This window comes from Sinohyriopsis cumingii, chromosome 9 (genome assembly GCF_028554795.1).
Source record: "Sinohyriopsis cumingii isolate HCF-2022 chromosome 9, ASM2855479v2, whole genome shotgun sequence".
NCBI classification, from domain to species: Eukaryota; Metazoa; Mollusca; class Bivalvia; order Unionida; family Unionidae; genus Sinohyriopsis; species Sinohyriopsis cumingii.
Window position 1 is genome coordinate 71,633,587 of NC_142969.1, and position 18,645 is coordinate 71,652,231.

The 18,645-nt window shown below is 34.2% G+C and overlaps 1 protein-coding gene across 4 annotated transcripts in view; it reads left to right on the forward strand.

Moving 5' to 3' along the window:
* LOC149792003 (uncharacterized) overlaps positions 1-18,645 on the forward strand; it is a 105,410-nt gene that overhangs the window by 58,936 nt on the left and 27,829 nt on the right. For 3 of the 4 annotated variants that reach the window (XM_089970497.1, XM_089970500.1, XM_089970498.1), the window contains exons 13-17: positions 238-279; positions 1,635-1,706; positions 5,699-5,746; positions 7,217-7,335; positions 11,882-12,020. In XM_089970497.1, the coding sequence (XP_089826623.1) occupies positions 238-279; positions 1,635-1,706; positions 5,699-5,746; positions 7,217-7,335; positions 11,882-12,020 (420 nt within the window). The remainder of the gene's footprint in view (positions 1-237; positions 280-1,634; positions 1,707-5,698; positions 5,747-7,216; positions 7,336-11,881; positions 12,021-18,645) is intronic. The other variant, XM_089970499.1, reaches the window with a different exon arrangement.

The window sequence follows — 18,645 nt, forward strand, 5'->3', positions numbered from 1 at the left end:
TTCCCGTAAGTAATTTGTGATTTATATTGTTTGGGACCTGATCGTTCTTGTTTTATTAGCAGTCTATGATATTTCTGACCTGCATAACCTTAAAGGACTCAGTGTGCTGGCTTTTGAGTCATATCAGTCCTTTCTCAAATGAAAATATGGCTTCAGAAGCAGCAGGGTGTACTCCTCCTTATCACTGTTAATATTAGATGCTGACAGGGATCTATGTTTTCTCTTTTGGCACCTCAGAAAAACTGGATGAAAGAACCAAGTTTACACGGTACTGTCCAGGTATGTCTCATTTGCTAATCTTCATTTTTGACCAGCATCTAAACCAGTCAGCATATTGTTAATTTTTTATATCTTTCTTACAGCTGCACAAAGTTGACTCAGGCACACCTAACTCCATTGCAACTTTGGATTGCATTTTGCCAGCAAGAGGTTTCTTTAAAATATATATCTTAAAAGAATAAGCTTTTCTTTTACTCTATGTCTGCATAGAAACATTATATGTCTTACTTCGCTGTTTATCCGTATTATTTAAATAAACTTTGTTCTGCATTAATCACTCATAAATACTGATAATACTGAACTTGACTTTAAATATAACTAATTTCACAAATAATTGATGCTTATTTGCTTTAATGGACCTTATTTTCAGCTGCATACATAATGCAAATGAATATTTATCAGTGACTGTCAATTTTTTTTGTAATTGGATAGTGCATTCTGGGCTACACTGCAACACAGAAAATGGCATTAAGTACAAGGCACTTGATGCCATTAATCCTTTCTGTGATTTGCTGCTGTCAGGTGTCTATAAGCCATGATGATCAGTATTATGTTCTTCTATACGACTGGCAAGGAAAATTTGATAATTTTATTGTAATCAAATGGAATAGTTGGCATGGACCAATTACAGCTGTGGCTTATTAGGGACATGGGTCATTTTGGGTGTGTTAGGAATACAGTATCTGATGTTGCCTAAATACAGTAATGGACAATTAGAATCAAGCATTGACAGTTAAAACATGTTCTGTTAATGTCCAAATCAAATCAAACACAGTAGTTTCACTGTACAGTTTTCAAATGATAAATGTTGTAAAGTAACTTTTAAAAATTAATATTTTTATTATTTTTTGGTCTTAGGGTTCATAGCATTACTGCATTATATCCGAAATCACATTATAGCAAAGTGCACTATAATGGGGGAGAGCTGTATATTGGAAATGGACCACAGTATATGTAATTACAGGATCCATGCCACAGTATACTTGTATTTTGGTCAAACTGCATATCTCTGGTTTCCATATTTAGAATTTTGGGTTCTAAAGGTTGAGGGTCAGGACCAAAGAAACCACATATGTACCAAGATGCAACTTTTCTAGCCATGCCTAAGCTTACAGCCTTCCCATTGGTGATAGGTAGTTAGATACATGTGTGCTAAGCACGGAAAAAATTAAAGTTTCATGTCCCAAGATTTACAGCCATTACAGTAGTCAACAAAAGATCTAAAAACTGTAAAGTTTAGACATTGGCCCTTGGATTAGCCCCCCCCCCACTTCCAGGCCTTTAAATTTTTCCTACATTTTTGGGTTTATACACAAGTATATAAGGTATGTTAAATTACATTTTATGTATTTCAGATCCAGGAATTACTTGAGAAACTTGAAGACCAAAATGTTGAGATCCAGCAGCTAAGACATCAAGTCAGCCAGGTACTGTATTCATTGCTCAGCTGGGGATTTCTTATGGAAGTGATGTCGAGAGAGTACCTTGAGCAATCCTGGCAGTTTTGCTTATTTTGGAATTTCTTATGGAGGGTACCTTTAGCAACAGTGGCAGTTTTGTTTTGTTTGTGAATTTCTTACGGATGGGACGTCAGTAGGGTAACTTTAGTAATGGGGCAGTTTTGTTTTGTTTGGGAATTACTTATGGATGGGACGTCAATCAAGTAACTTTAGCAATAGGGGCAGTTTTTTAAATTTTGGAATTATTTATGGATGGGATGTCAGTAGGGTAACTTTGGCAATAGTGACAGATTTTTAATTTTGGAATTACTTATGGATGGGACGTCAATAGAATAATTTTAGTAATAGGGGCAGTTTTTTAATTTTGGAATTACTTATGGATGGGACGTCAGTAGAGTAACTTTAGCAATGGGGCAGTTTTTTAATTTTGGAAAAAAGGGCATTATTTTGTGGCAGATGTGATGCTGTTGATAAAATGTGGAGTTTCTTTTTTTTAAAGGAGCAACCTGGCAAAAGCTCATATATTTGTCCTACCATTAAATAAAGAAAACAATAGGTAGAAAAAAGGAAGACAAACAGTTTAAGGAGTTTCTCTATTGATCTAGAGAGATCTTTGAAGGAGCAGCTGGGGCTAGAAGGGCACTGGGGGCAAATGGGGCTGGTAGGACACTGGGGAGGGCAATGGGGGCAGATGGTGCTGGAAGGGCACTGTGGGCAGATGGGGCTGGAAGAGCAATAGGGACATATGGGGCTGGAAGAGCATTGGGGGCAGATGGGGCTGGAAGAGCAATGGGGGAATATGGGGCTGGAAGAGCAATGGGGGCATATGGGGCTGGAAGAGCAGTGGAATGAGGCTGGAAGGACAGTGGGGGCAGATGGGGGTGGAATGGCACTGGAGGCAGAGGAAAGGCACTGAGGACTGATGGGGTAGCTCTTCTGTTTTTGTCTTGTTGGAGGACTGATGTTGAAAGACAGCATGCAGTTTATTGATATAACTGATTTATTTAGTGAAGAGGCTTTATCTTGTTGCTTGCCCTCAGTCACATTAGTTATATTGTTGCTGTCCACCAGTCACATTAGCTATATTGTTGATCTCCATCAGTCACATTAGTTATATTGTTGCTGTCCATCAGTCACATTAGTTATATTGTTGCTCCCCATCAGTCATATTAGTTATATCATTGCTGTCCATCAATCACATTAGTTATATCATTGCTGTCATCAGTCACATTAGTTATATTGTTGCTGTCCATCAGTCATATTAGTTATATCATTGCTGTCCATCAATCATTAGTTATATCATTGCTGTCCATCAGTCACATTAGTTATATTGTTGCTGTCCATCAGTCACATTAGTTATATTGTTGCTCTTCATCAGTCACATTAGTTATATTGTTGCTCTCCATCAGTCACATTAGTTATATTGTTGCTGTCCATCAGTCACATTAGTTATATTGTTGATTTCCATCAGTTTCATTGGTTATATTGTTGATTTCCATCAGTTTCATTAGTTATTTTGTTGATTTCCATCAGTCTCATTAGTTATATTGCTGCTGTCCATCAGTCACATTAGTTATTTTGGAATGGCACTGGAGGCAGAGCACAGGACACTGAGGACTGATGGGGTAGCTCTTCTGTTTTTGTCTTGTTGGAGGACTGATGTTGAAAGACAGCATGCAGTTTATTGATATAACTGATTTATTTAGTGAAGAGGCTTTATCTTGTTGCTTGCCCTCAGTCACATTAGTTATATTGTTGCTGTCCACCAGTCACATTAGTTATATTGTTGATCTTCATCAGTCACATTAGCTATATTGTAGATGTCCATCAGTCACATTAGTTATATTGTTGATATTCATCAGTCACATTAGTTATATTGTTGATATTCATCAGTCACATTAGTTATATTGTTGATATTCATCAGTCACATTAGTTATATTGTTGATATTCATCAGTCACATTAGTTATATTGTTGATCTTCATCAGTCACATTAGCTATATTGTAGATGTCCATCAGTCACATTAGTTATATTGTAGATGTCCATCAGTCACATTAGTTATATTGTTGATATTCATCAGTCACATTAGTTATATTGTTGATATCCATCTGTCATATTAGTTATATTGTTGATATTCATCAGTCACATTAGCTATATTGTTGATATTCATCAGTCACATTAGTTATATTGTTGATATTCATCAGTCTCATTAGTTATATTGGTGATGTCCATCAGTCTCATTAGTTATGTTGTTGATATCAATCAGTCACATTAGTTATGTTGTTGATATCAATCAATCTCATTAGTTATGTTGTTGATATCAATCAGTCTCATTAGTTATATCGTTGCTGTCCATCAGTCTCATTAGTTATATTGTTGCTGTCCATCAGTCACATTAGCTATATTGTTGCTGTCCATCAGTCACATTAGCTATATTGTAGATGTCCATCAGTCACATTAGTTATATTGCTGCTGTCCATCAGTCACATTAGTTATATTGCTGCTGTCCACCAGTCACATTAGTTATATTGTTGATCTTCATCAGTCACATTAGCTATATTGTAGATGTCCATCAGTCACATTAGTTATATTGTTGATATTCATCAGTCACATTAGTTATATTGGTGATGTCCATCAGTCTCATTAGTTATATTGTTGATATTCATCAGTCACATTAGTTATGTTGTTGATATCAATCAATCTCATTAGTTATGTTGTTGATATCAATCAGTCTCATTAGTTATATCGTTGCTGTCCATCAGTCTCATTAGTTATATTGTTGCTGTCCATCAGTCACATTAGCTATATTGTTGCTGTCCATCAGTCACATTAGCTATATTGTTGCTGTCCATCAGTCACATTAGCTATATTGTAGATGTCCATCAGTCTCATTAGTTATATTGCTGTTGTCCATCAGTCACATTAGCTATATTGTAGATGTCCGTCACTCTCATTAGTTATTTTGCTGCTGTCCATCAGTCTCATTAGTTATATTGTTGCTGTCCATCAGTCACATTAGCTATATTGTTGCTGTCCATCAGTCACATTAGCTATATTGTTGCTGTCCATCAGTCACATTAGCTATATTGTAGATGTCCATCAGTCTCATTAGTTATATTGCTGCTGTCCATCAGTCACATTAGCTATATTGTAGATGTCCATCAGTCTCATTAGTTATTTTGCTGCTGTCCATCAGTCTCATTAGTTATTTTGCTGCTGTCCATCAGTCACATTAGTTATTTTGCTGCTGTCCAAGCTTGATGTTCTTGTAATTTTGAAGTAGAAAACAAGTGACATAATGTGTGATGACATCACCAGTGGTTTTATCTGTACAATCAATATTTGAACAAATGAAATGAGAAATGAAATCAATTGATGTATACTATACAGCTATAATTCTACCCTTATTACCTTTAGGATTAAAATTATCATTTTAGATAAAATTAACCGTTTCCTTTGCATTTTATGCACTTTCTATTTCATTCATCCACACATTTAATTAGGCCAGATACGACAGCTTAAGTTATCTCCCTCTACCACTCAGACATGGAATGGTCATTTCCTTTTAGTTCCAAACTAGAAAAAATTATAGGTAATCATAGATGGAAGCAATGAACTAAATTCTGATTGCATTTCTTATACCATATATAAAAATGACGAGACATGAAAAGCAGACGTGAATGGAATGCAAACAACATACAGACAGAATACACATAGATATCAAATTAAATGCAGATGAAGTCTAGATTTGATCAGATTAGCTGTTTCATGGGCTTTGTAAGCTTAATATGAAGAATTACTTGGTCAGTTTCATTTTTAATATTTTATTATGTTAACATTTTAGTCGAATCCCTTAAAATATGCTAGAATCTTATGAAAAATGTAATATCTTTTTCATACTTTATACAGTGATACACATCAATATATTTACTTATAGTTGCTTTTTTAATTTTTTTTTAGCAAACTGACAAATTGAAAGAAACTTTGCAGTCATCTTTGGTGGTCCAGGTAAACAGGAATTAAATTTTTGTATTGTGTTTTGACTTTTTCATTTCTTGAGGTTTACATTATATTAAATTGTTATTCAGTACCCATGGAAAATGTTATGTAGTCATGTATTCACCTTTATGTCATGTTTCACATGTGGCAACATTTAACCTTTTTGTACCAATTAGATTATTCTAATTACTGGATGGCTTTTAGTTGCAGAATGATGATAGTAAAGTTGAGAAAATCAGAAAATTCATGCATGAGTAACCATCCTTTCATGGACTTCAGAAATGTTCAGGGTCTGAAAATTATCCTGGTCTGAGATCCTGATTCAATGTTATTTGGCTTTGGATCTGTCATATTGCCTGCAATAGACTGTCAAACCCTTATGGTTACTTATTTGTTACTGTAAACTGGATAAAATGTTCTGTTTAAACCTTAAAACAAGGATTTGCACTGAAGCAACCAGAAGTTGATCATTTGATAGCCAAAGATTGGTATTGTAAGACAGTATGGGAAATCAACAGTTTTATTATTCAGTACATAAAACACCAATGTAAGCTTGATCTAAGTCGATCAGAATTTTGCCTTTCCTCAAGCTCAGCTTAAATCAAATATCTACTCCTTGGGTTTACCAAAGTTTGCATGTCAGACATATCTTTTGGAACAAAGATTGACTTATGTGAACCTTGATGATCTAGGACCCTATTGGTCTCAGACCATTGAGTGAGAACCATAATTTTCAGGCCCTGATTTTGTGAAAAGTATCTTTCACTCTCATATTAATAGTTAAATCTTTAATGAAAGATTCTTGTTTAGATATGAAACTTGCATGAAGAACATCTGTTGTAATATGGTAATAAAATGAAATACTATTACTACAACATGATTTATATTTTTTGACATATGGCCCCTCCCCACCTCCTCAGGTGTTGTAATTCTGCTTCTGTTTTTTATAATGTTGTTTCCTTCCGGTATGAGTGCATGTATAGAATTTGGTGACATATTTTAAAAAGTTACTGTAATTGCGATTCTTTCTTTTTACCTTTCACAACCACCTCATTGTGGAGAGATCCAAACTTTTTTGACAAACAGACAGAGGGTGCTGATAATAATACACTTCAAAGAATACTGTAGCTTAAACCATTTGCTGCTAATTTTGACTATTGTGAGGCAGAGATGGTTCCCTTGTTTCTGAGGCTGTGACTTCATTATGTTTTCTGACAATTCTACATGTATGGCATGAAAAGAAAGATCATGGAAATGAAATCAGGAATAATTTACAAAGCTGTAGCAGAAAATAAACAAAACTTTAGTATGCTGTTTCATAATAGCAAAAATACTGGCTGAAGGTTTTGAAAATCTGCTCAGGAATTTACATATGAGTGAAATACTCATTACTGTAGTAGCAAGTTTATACAGGATTTTTTTTTACTTTGCCATTTTCCATGAAGTAAATTGTTTTTTGAAAATCTTTTTACATTTCAGAATAACCTTGTTGAAGAGAAAGAAAAGACCTCAGATATACTCCATCAGAAAGAAGAGGAAAACAACCAGTTGAAGGAGGACAACATACAGCTCAAAAAGAAACTTCTCAGACTCATCAAGTAAATATACTCTCCAATTTTCATTAGATCAGTTGATTAATTTTCTTTAATTAAATATACAGTAGTCCCCCTCTTATATGGCCACCCCTTCTGCACCAGAAAAGTGGCCTTATAAGACATGTGGCCTTTCCAGAGGGGGACTAAATTCTTTTTGTGAAGTATATGTAATGTACGTAGTAAGAAAGCTACATACTTCAAAGCATTTAATATCTTCATTTAAAAATAACATTAATTATTAAAAGGTTCTTGTTATAGAAATAGACTTATTTCAACTGAATATACATTAATAGTTCTTATTCTTGGCATAAGCATGATATGCAAGCGGGTATTGTTGTCATGCAGATTGCAAACCCATTCAAAAACGTCATTTAAATCTTGGTACATACATAATTCTCTTTCCATTTGCTTCATTTTCCCACGGCTGCTGAATAACCTCCTTATCTGTTACGACATTGTTTATTCGATTCTTTTCAACATAAAATTGTATTATTCGAGTCTTTTCTACATAAAATTGTTCTGCAAGTCACCCCTCCCCACCTCACCCAATTTTGTTGAGTAGAATATCCGAATTTCTTCTTAAAGAAATATGTCTCTGTTTACGTGATGACGTTTTATTGATTGGTAATGATTTATTTGGATATTGCTAACTGTGTGTGATTTAATTTTGTAGACGAAACTTTTGTCAAGTGGACGAAATGCCTTCGCAAAGGAAGCAATAATTAGTGGTCACGTGATTTTTCAGTCTTTGTCTGGTTTTATTCAAGGTCAAGGTTAATATCTTTGTGTGTGTGTGTGTGTTAATGCACAAAATCGAGTTTTAGCCAATGCTGACACTATTATTATCTTGACAATTATGTCCAGTTGTAATCATCAAAGGGAAGAACTTGACAGATGTGTGTAGACCAAAACTCTGTCATAACATTATTAAGCCCATTTCCTGTAAACTTCAACTTTTATAAACAATGATATAATATCAGTCTTATTGTTAGACGTAGTGTAGTCAACACTTCTTTAAGTAATGGAAACAAGAAATTGGGAGACATGTATTGACGATAGAGATAATCTGATTACTTACCTTACATTACGATATGAATTAATTATTGGTTCTGGATACATTTGAAAGAAAGTCCGCTCTTGAGGGGAATATTTTCATACATGCCAACCATTACGCTTTTGGCATAATCATTATGCTTTTTTCCCCACTAAATTATGCTTTATGCGTAATTGTATATAGCTTATGCGTTTTCGGTATATCTCCCTCCCAGAAAAATTAATAATTGTTTTTCAAAGTTTTATTAATATCCCATTAATCCCACAGACCGTATTCTAGAAAATACAGCATCTATGTAACTAGGACATAAGAGTACGCTAGTCCGAAGACTTGAATGCACTTTCCACACAGTATTATGTTCTATTTATAGCAGTTACCCTATTTCCAAGAAACATGCTGGTTTCTACTTTTGACTTCGGTTTCTATTTATAGCAGCTGTTTGGCTTAGTTAGGAGAGAATAGACTGGTTTTCTAACTTTTAATCTTTGCCCGCAGATTCTCTGTTTTAATTCATATCTGATACAGAATCAATCTGTAGGTATTTGGCGCTAAAAGTCAAGTCAGATTTATTCTAGTCAGTATGTATGTTACAGCACAAATATATTTCAGATAATTTCACAGATGGATTATGAAAAGACGAATAACCGATTCTAAGATGAATACATGAATTACACAATACAGCATTCCATTCTAGGGCAGCTTCATGCTCCTTGCAGGCTGCGTGGAAAGGATTTCAATATTGGTCATGGTGGTAAAACAAAGAAACCTTGAATTAGCTCATTTTACTAACTCCAATACTAAGGTGACATTCTTTTTTACAGAATAGCTTAATTGTGGACACGTTTTTATAAATGCAGAGGTATTATCTACAGAGTTCTGAATAGAACACGGACTACACCTAGCAGTAGAAGATTACATTAGTCCTTTGTTCAAACTGATGTTTCCCCGATTCCAAAATTGCAGAAAATATGCAAGTGCAAGAACAAAATCATCTAAATATTGTTAGGTGTTTAGCAGAAGATACTTCACTTAAAATTGCAGAAGCCATGAAAATTGGGCTGTTTAATATTGCAGCAGACACAAGTGGTGATTATAACAAAAAGTTGTACCCAGTCTGTATAAGAGGCTTTGATAATGAAAAAGGCAAAGTCAGAGTGCTCTTCTTTCATTACTAGAGTTAACAGTAGATTCCACTGGAGAAAACATTTTTTTTATTTGCTTTATAATGCTCTGAATAAACATAAGTTTGCAGAACTGTATGGGGTTTTCAGCTGATACTGCATCAGTGATGACTGAAATTCATAAAGGAGTTGCTTTCTATATTTTGAAAAATGTCTCCGTCATTGTACATATCAGGTTGTCTCTGTCTTATGATGCACTATGCTGCAGGAAAGGATGCTGATAAATTAGAAGGTGAACTCTTGAAGTATCAAGTTGGCACTCTACCTGACAATGTACTTCATGCAGACAGAGTTGATTTTTTTCTTCTTATTTCCCAGCTAAAAGACCCAATAAGTGTAAGATATAAATTTCCTCTTCTTTGTCAGGTTATGAAAGGAATGTTGGTTCTTTACCATTCTAATGGTGACTGTGAGAGATTGTTCAGTATTGTTAACAAAAATAAAACTGAATTCAGATCCAGGCTCTGTAACCCAGCACTTAGTGCTCTACAGGTGTGCAAATGATAAATAGTCTCAGCTGGTACAAAGTGTTTGAAATGCAATATGAGAGTCTGTTGCTTTATAAAGCTCAAAGCATTATATACCAAAACTTGAAGCAGTAATTGCTGTTAAAAGTCCAGAGGGATAAATAAATCATTTTGTACATATGCTTATTGAATTTTTATCATGTTATATGTGGGTTACTCTTTTTCTGCTTGGATTACTCTTTTTGTCCACTTGGATTACACTTTTTCCTTGCCAGGGGTTGGCATGTATGCATTTTCCATTTTTGTACTAATTTTATGGCCGCTGGTCGCGTTAGAGGGGTGGCCATTCTTAAGGGTACTTTTTGAATACAAACTCGCTGGTGCCAAGGGATTCTGGCTGTAAGAAGCAGGTGGCCGCTGCTCAGGGGGTTTGTTCAAGAGGGGGGCTACTGTTCTCACCAATTTTCATCAGATCAGTTGATTAATTTACTGTATTCATTAAAAGATAATAAGATATAAGTGTTCGGTTTTGGTGGTGATGACAACAATGTTAACATTAATAGTTTGTGTTAAAGTTTTGTATTAAAGTACTGTGTCATAGTAAAGCCATACTTAAAAGACCATTGCAATGGGAAACGGATTGGATAAATTATATTATGTAATATACTGACTTCATATGGGAAGATCATACTTTTTTTGCCAAAGGGATGAATGGTTTCACAAAGTAGGTTTTTATACATCATACAACAGTTCAAGGTTGAAACATAGAGGCGGGTTTCAAGCTAACATTTTGAAACTCAAGGTTCTAAATAATTCATTTTGTGTCCATTTTAAAAACTTGTATTTATCATTCTTTTCAATGCTGTTGGTACCTTCCATATCCTTGAATTGTAACTCACCATTTTTTAATGTGCTAAATTCTTTGATTTTCTTTGGTTTTTTTCGGTTCATTTACATAACCTGACTCTGTATTCATAAAATGCCTCAACTTGTGTGTACACTTAAACTCAGATATTTTGATATTTGTTGCATTACATGAGTCTTGTTTTATTTTCACTCAATTCAACTTCTCTTCATGTACTTTAACAACATTATTTTGCAGTGAATAAATCACAACTTTCAGTTGTCTTATAAGTTTCATTATAATATAGTTCAATTGCTCACTTTAGTGGAGAGTCAAAATTGAGTTTGATAGCTCACTTTTGTGAGAAGTTGGATGGAACCAGAAATCATAAAACCAGTCATAAAATGATCTTACTCTTGAAAGATAGTTTATAATTGGAAAATTAATAGCAAGCTCAAACTCATGCATGAAGTTTTGTGATCTCCATGGCAGATTTGGCCTGGTAGTTTCAGGGTCTGCCATCTCAAGTCTTTTTGAGCCAAAAACTAATGTTCATGATAAAAAAAAAAATCAGATATGATATGTAGGATAAACCCAATTAATGGAAATTTGGACATATAAAAGAGGGACCCAGGTTAAGAACATTTTTAAAGTTTTTGTAATTCCAGCTTGATTTTAATTAAAGTCATTGACTCGGGATGTTTTTGTGATTCAAATTTGATTCTTGTTGATGTCATACACAGTGAAACTTCTCGAATATGAGCTTGAGATTAAGTTTGTTCCTCAGAATATTATTATAATATGGGGCCTTGTTGTCTGTTGTTTTCAGTTTTGACCTGCCTTATGTGCAAACAAATGCAGTAGTGCACATTATTTTGTTTAGCTGATATTTGACTTCATTTCCATCCTTTTTTGAATGACAGGGAGAAAGACAAATGCAGTAGTGCACATTATTTTGTTTAGCTGATATTTGATTTCATTTCTGTCCTTTTTTGAATGACAGGGAGAAAGACAAATTATGGAAGAAGACTGATCATCTGGCATTTGAACAGAAACTCCAAAAGTCAGAGAAATGGCAGGATGACAGCACTGTCACAAATTGCTCAGGTTGTAAAACTGAGTTTTCATTTACCCTCAGGAAGGTGAGCAGTATGTGGCATATATTATGACAACAAATCAGTACCTGTACAGCTCAGACATTAGTGTGACATAAAATCAGCACGTGTACAGCTCAGACATTAGTGTGATATAAAATCAGTACCTGTACAGCTCAGACATTAGTGTGACATAAAATCAGCACGTGTACAGCTCAGACATTAGTATGATATAAAATCAATATGTGTACAGCTCAGACATTAGTGATGTAAAATCAGTACCTGAGTGTACAGCTCAGACATTAATGTAACATAAAATCAACCCATGTACAGCTCAGACATTAGTGATATAAAATCAATACCTGTACAGCTCAGACATTAATGTGACATAAAATCAATACCTGTACAGCTTAGACAAGACATTAGAATGACATAAAATCAATACGTGTACAGCTCAGACATTAGTGTGACGTAAAATCATTACCTGTACAGCTCGGACAAACCCATCTATACTAGTAGGCATGTGACTGATCTTATTGAGAGCCCTATTAATTCTTTCTTACTCCGTGAATCTCATAGATCATGGAAAGTACATTGAAGGTAGAAAATGCAGTCAAGCCTAGTCAGACAGCCACTTGTGCAAAACAGCTACCTTTATTATACAGCCAGATTTGTCAGAACCATATATAATATATTCCATATTTCAGTCACCTCTTTATAATACTGCACTATCATTTATCTTTGATGCATTATATAAAAAAAAATGACATTTTTGTGGGTACTTAAAATCATTGTTTTGTCTATCAAAGTTTTCATATAGTTGGTATTTAATTTTATGGTTTAACCTCTATAGATACCAAAAATAAAGAATATGAAGGAATGAAAATATTCAGACACAAAAGGAGTTCACTTGAATGTTTAAAACAATGCTACCACTTTTATGAGCACAAATCACGACCTAAGAATACTTGTACCATGTCTTTGTCTGAGTGAATAATGTCGGTGGAAACTGATGTAACCAACAACACTATAACAGCACTACCACCTCTGTGACCACAAATAAAACACCTGTCAAGTTCAGTCACTTTCATCATTTTTTCATCTGATTGCTCAACATCAAAGGAAGCTGATGCCATCAAAGTGTGGAGATGCTATGTAAATTGAAAGAAAATGAAATCATTCCTTCGTTTGTGCCAGCCCTATGTATAGACCATCTTCAACCCCTAGACTTGACAATAATAAGGAGAGCAAAGAATTAAAATCACACTTTCATAACTGGTATGCTAAACAGGTCTTGGAAATCATAGAAAAGGAAGATGTACTGGTGATGATAACTGCACTGTATTAGTGAACCTAGCAACCTCATTAATCAAGTCAATTCATGCAGAATGGATAATTAGAGTTCAGGCAACAATGATTGAAAGATCAGATCTATGTGTCAGTGGTTTTGAGAAAGCCTTGAGTTGTTTAATTTTGCAGTTTGGGGGCTATTTACCTGACAAACAATCATGCGTGCCATGAAACTTAATATTGATACAATGGCTTTGTCTAAAAATTGCTTAAGTGTGATATTTAATAATCTGTTGTAATTAGTGTACACACACAGTGTTTCATTAATAATAGTGCTTCAGGCAGTAGTTCTAGTATCTTACAGACAGGTGTTCTTTTGGATTAAAAATGCATGGATAAAATTAAATGTGCTTTCAAGAGGATTTGCATTTTTCAAAATACAGTTGAACTCAAATGAAGGATTGAGTTGAATAAGTAAAAATTTAATTTTCATATACTGGTACACTAGTGTGTAAATAAATTATTCTTTTTCTCATTTCTCTGTCCATATCAATATAACATATCAATTTAAAGCAGTGAGTAGGAATTACTGCTGCTGTACACCTTATCAATATGTGTGCTTTGAAACAATATAAAATGCTTTATAATTCTTTTTTGAAAGGGTTAAAGTGAAAGTGTAACAGTTAATACTTTATTACCAGATTACAGTATTGATATTGATTTATCAAACACTAGTAGCTTTGTTAATCTCAAGGAATGAAACACATTAAGACAATAGGTGTGGTGTCGACATCATACACCACTCCCTCGATAGCTTGCATCCTGATAACTCGCGAACCTGCTTATAACACGAGGTCAGGCATGGATCCCAATTTTTAAACCAGAAAATACCCCCAAAAATTGATCCCTACTTGTTGAACTTGAAGAAAATCCTGATCAAAATTGGTAATGGAAACTTTGATCTATCGCTCGTTTTATCGTCGAAAATGGTAGATAGGACCTGGAAATTTTAATCAGCACTTTGAAATGTCAAATTTAAAAGTAGGTCATACAATTTTCTACATTTTCTTTCCAAATGACATTCCTAGTACACCGCAGTTAACTATATGTAAGGAAATTTCGATATGTCACGCCAAGTGGAGGCAGTACTTTCATAAATAAATACAAATTAAATAATTTTTTTATCTATTGAAATTTGTGTTCTAGTTCTATCTTTTAGTACTTTTAAGTGTAATCATCGCAAATGCAGTGTGTCCTCTTGTAAATAAACGTAAAATGCATCAATCTACTGTAAAAGCTATGTCCGCGAGCATTTTTCTGAGAACCTAATTAAGTGCAGACCATGTTTTGATAACTGACTTACAGGAGTATTTGTGATATTGTACTGAATTAAAAGCTGAAATCCTTTGTATTATCACGTTAATTATGTCTTTTGAATGAAATAAAGAAGGTGGAATAAAAGAAAAGTTGAAAGACACAAAAATCCTATAAACTTAAAGTCTAGTGGCCCCTGTCATGTGTTGGGTGAACTCACTTCTTTTGATCAATTGAACACTTATAAATGTTATTGTGTATGTAACATAAACTACGTTAAATTAACCAACTCTTTCATAACTATGATCAAAGATAACAAGGCAGCCAAGCGAAATGAATACTTCGTAAAGTAAAGTGCTTGATTTCACAGACACAGACCATGGTGGGTAAGCGAGTTTCAGAGAATTCTTGAACTGGCACTTAGAGATATCCTCAAGGATGATAAGAAGTATTATTATTACTTCCAATGAAATCACTACATCAGTATTGTACTAATTGAACAATACAAAAATTGAGCTTTGACATAGATGACTGTCTCACGAAAAAAAATTTGTTTTTGAAAAAAAGGAATCTTGTTTGGTGGCATGTCAACAGTTAGTCTAGTTCCCTGCTCTGTGGACTCTCGATTTGGCAGGATAATATTAAACACCACTATGGGAACCAGACTCATCAAGAAAACAAAAAGCATTGACGTAATACCCACATTTTCTTTTGTCTACATGTGATGTTTGTTGAAACCAGTTGGAACGATCTTTCGTATGTTCGACATTTTGAAAATAAATGTTATTTAAACAGAATAATGAACAACTTCATTAGAAAAAGAGCGTTATTAACAATTTTTATTGACGAGATTGTAAAATGAGGATTCATTCAATATACAGCCCAGATCCCTAATGCCGCTCCCCCCTCATGGTTTTCTCGATGTCAAAGTCTTGATTTTTTTTGAGGTCCCTCTCTAACTCGCGCCTTGCTTATAGTGCAGTCTATGTTTGTGGACCCTATTGTGCGTGAGTTATTGAGGGAGAGGTGTACATGGGTAATTTTTGTTGGGTTGTTAAATTTATGGCTCAAGGCAACAATGAAAACCACAACAATTGGTCCCTCACTAAAATTTGTGATACTATAGTATTCCTTTTTATCGAGTCCCAAGTGTAGCTCACTTACACAGGTTTCACTATGGAATGCAATTTCTTAGTGATTATTTGGCTCTATATTGAGTTAGGAAGTTTTTTATTTGTGGTGTGCAATTCCTAGTAAATATTTTACTTTAGTTTGATTCATTTGCATCACTTACAGCAGGAAATAGTCAAAGGCTGTTGTATTGTAAGAAACAAATTAAATAATAGCTTTTGGAGGACGGTAATTCTAATACACCTCCTAAACATAATTTTTTCTTCTAGATTTTGTAAAATTCCATTTGTTGACATATTATACAACCATTGATAATTTATTGTTGTTCTGTTTTGATGTCATGTACTTTAATGTGATGTTTTAATATGGGGGGAGTATAACTAGAATGAAACCAGCAAGATGTACACATTTTGCACTAAATCATAATACAAAACTTGTTGACCCTTGTATTGGTGAATATAAAAACACTTTATGAAGCTGATATTGACCTCATCTTTGCATCAGTTCAACATTTCTGTCCATTATCTTGTCACGGGATCAGCAAGACGCACTTGCTAAAAGTAGGGTTGAGCTTTTTATCAAAGTAAGGGGTGGGATTTTATCAGAAAAAGTAGATAGTGGGCTTTTTATTAGACAAAGTAGAAGGTGGGCTTTTTATCCAATAAAGTAGGTGGTGTTTTTTATCAAAGATACCCTTTGTCAATAACATTAGGGGTGAAACATTTCATCAATATATTGATACATCAATACTTTTCCTGTAATGATACATATGTCAGTACAAGAGATGGAGAATCAATACAGAACAATAGTTACTGTACGTAAGTTATTTTAATTTTCAGCAGTGATAAATAATTATTAGTTTGCCTTGTTATTTTTTAAATTTTGAGTTCATCTCAAACATCAGTCACAGACACTCATTTTATTAGTAAAAACGAAAAAGACTATTGGGTATAACCGCTTGCCATCTACAAATGAACACAGTGACATGGTTTGTAATGTTCCTCCAGTCCTTCCATGATGCTTATATTAAGCTAGCAGCAAGTTCAGCATGTATAATACATTCCAAATATGATACATTCCAAATATGTATGATACATTCCAAATATGTTCCACACATGTAATGAAGTACTTTATTCATCATTTAATAGCTACTTTTACATGAAGTTTCCATGTTGAATTGTATCTAGACTTCTTTGGTTGATTTGAAAGCTACACTACCAGTGTGTCACACGGTCAGAAGTGTTACATTGAACTCCCATTGGTGGTTGTTGCTTGTTCTGGTCCAGGTTAAACAATAACTACCAATCCAAAGTAAATTTAGCTTATTCACTGCATGACAAACAGGAAGTATTGGCAAAGCACAGAGAAACTTTGCACCAAAGTCATTAATTGATATTTACAGTACTTAAATATATATAGGTGTGCAATTATGTGAATTGTGCGAAATTTGTACAAATTCATGCACTTGGAAATTAGTGATGAATGAGAAATCCAGCAAATTAGTTGAAAAAACCTGCATATAAAATTATGCTTGGTGAAAGTATACAATTTTTATTTAACCATTCTTGTAGGCAACTGTTTGGGTAGACAACTGTTCACACATCTTGGTTCTTCAAACATGACAGAATGGCTGTTTAACTAAATTTGATTGGCTGACTGTACCCTGGAATAAGACTTATGGCATAGTGTGAACCTTCCATCAAGGATAGTGATGATGACAATAATTTTCAAATTATGAAGTATATCAGATTATTGGAGCTGGGAAAGTGTTAATGGAGATACCAGTGAGTGATTTTGAGCCCAAACAATGTGTTAAATACGAGTTAGATGTACATGTTGGATGGATAATAATAGATGTCATGACAGTCAGTCTTCAAAAAATATTTTGAAATTAAATGTAGAAAGGGCAGAATACTGAGCCTTATTAAAATACAGACAATTTAAAAGAAGAATGCAGTTTGCATATTTTTTTCAACAGTCAGTTTAGCTCTGCAGATCATATGCAACAAAACCATATATTCATATCGAGGTGAAGATAAACTGCATAAATAAGGATGAAAAAAGGAAATTAGGAAGTAAAGATAATTATTTGAATACATCGTCCGTACAAGCAGGCTATGGCATTGTTGAGCTAAAAACCCTAATACAGCTTTATGGAACATATTGGGAATCTGGCATGGTGGTCAGTAAACAACTGATTCAAGAAACTTAGTAAGTTTATGTTAGTAAAATATCCCATTGTGGAGCAGATGTATTTTAAGATAATATCTGTGAGTGCTGGAAAATTTTACATAACAGCCATAAAGATAAGTTTCTGAACATATTCAAGCTGACAAAGCTAGCTATGTATATGCCCCTTTAGAAGGAACTGCAGAACAATGTTCATACACAGATAAGGAATAGAGTATGCTCAGAAATAATTAACAAATTAATGTTTATAAAACTAGAGGTGACATCTTTTAAAGACTTTGATTTTAGTGTAGCTCTGAAAAAGTGGAACAGGAAGAACAAGAGATATTGACATTGTAGGTAAATATTAATATATGGCCATTTCCTCCTCCCTCTTCTTTCTACTCCCACATTATTTCGGTGACAAAGGGGGAGGTCCCTCTTAAAATAAAAATCCTAGCAGCATCCATCCTTAAATTGTAGATGAGGAACAAATATGGAATTTATTATTTTAAGCAGAGATATTTAAGCAGTGAATGAAGGTGCCAATTGAATAATTAAAATTAGCACAGAATCAGCAAGGGGGAAGATTTCAAACCACTCACGTTTATTACCCTGTGTACATTTTTAAAAATAGAATAGGATTGGGTATTGTTAGTAGTTTTCCTTGGTCAATAACTAGTACAAGTACCTGTGCTTGCAGCAGTCTTCTGCATTTGCATGAAGTGCAGTGTGGTAGATTTTGTTGGTATTCTTCATCATTCCAGTG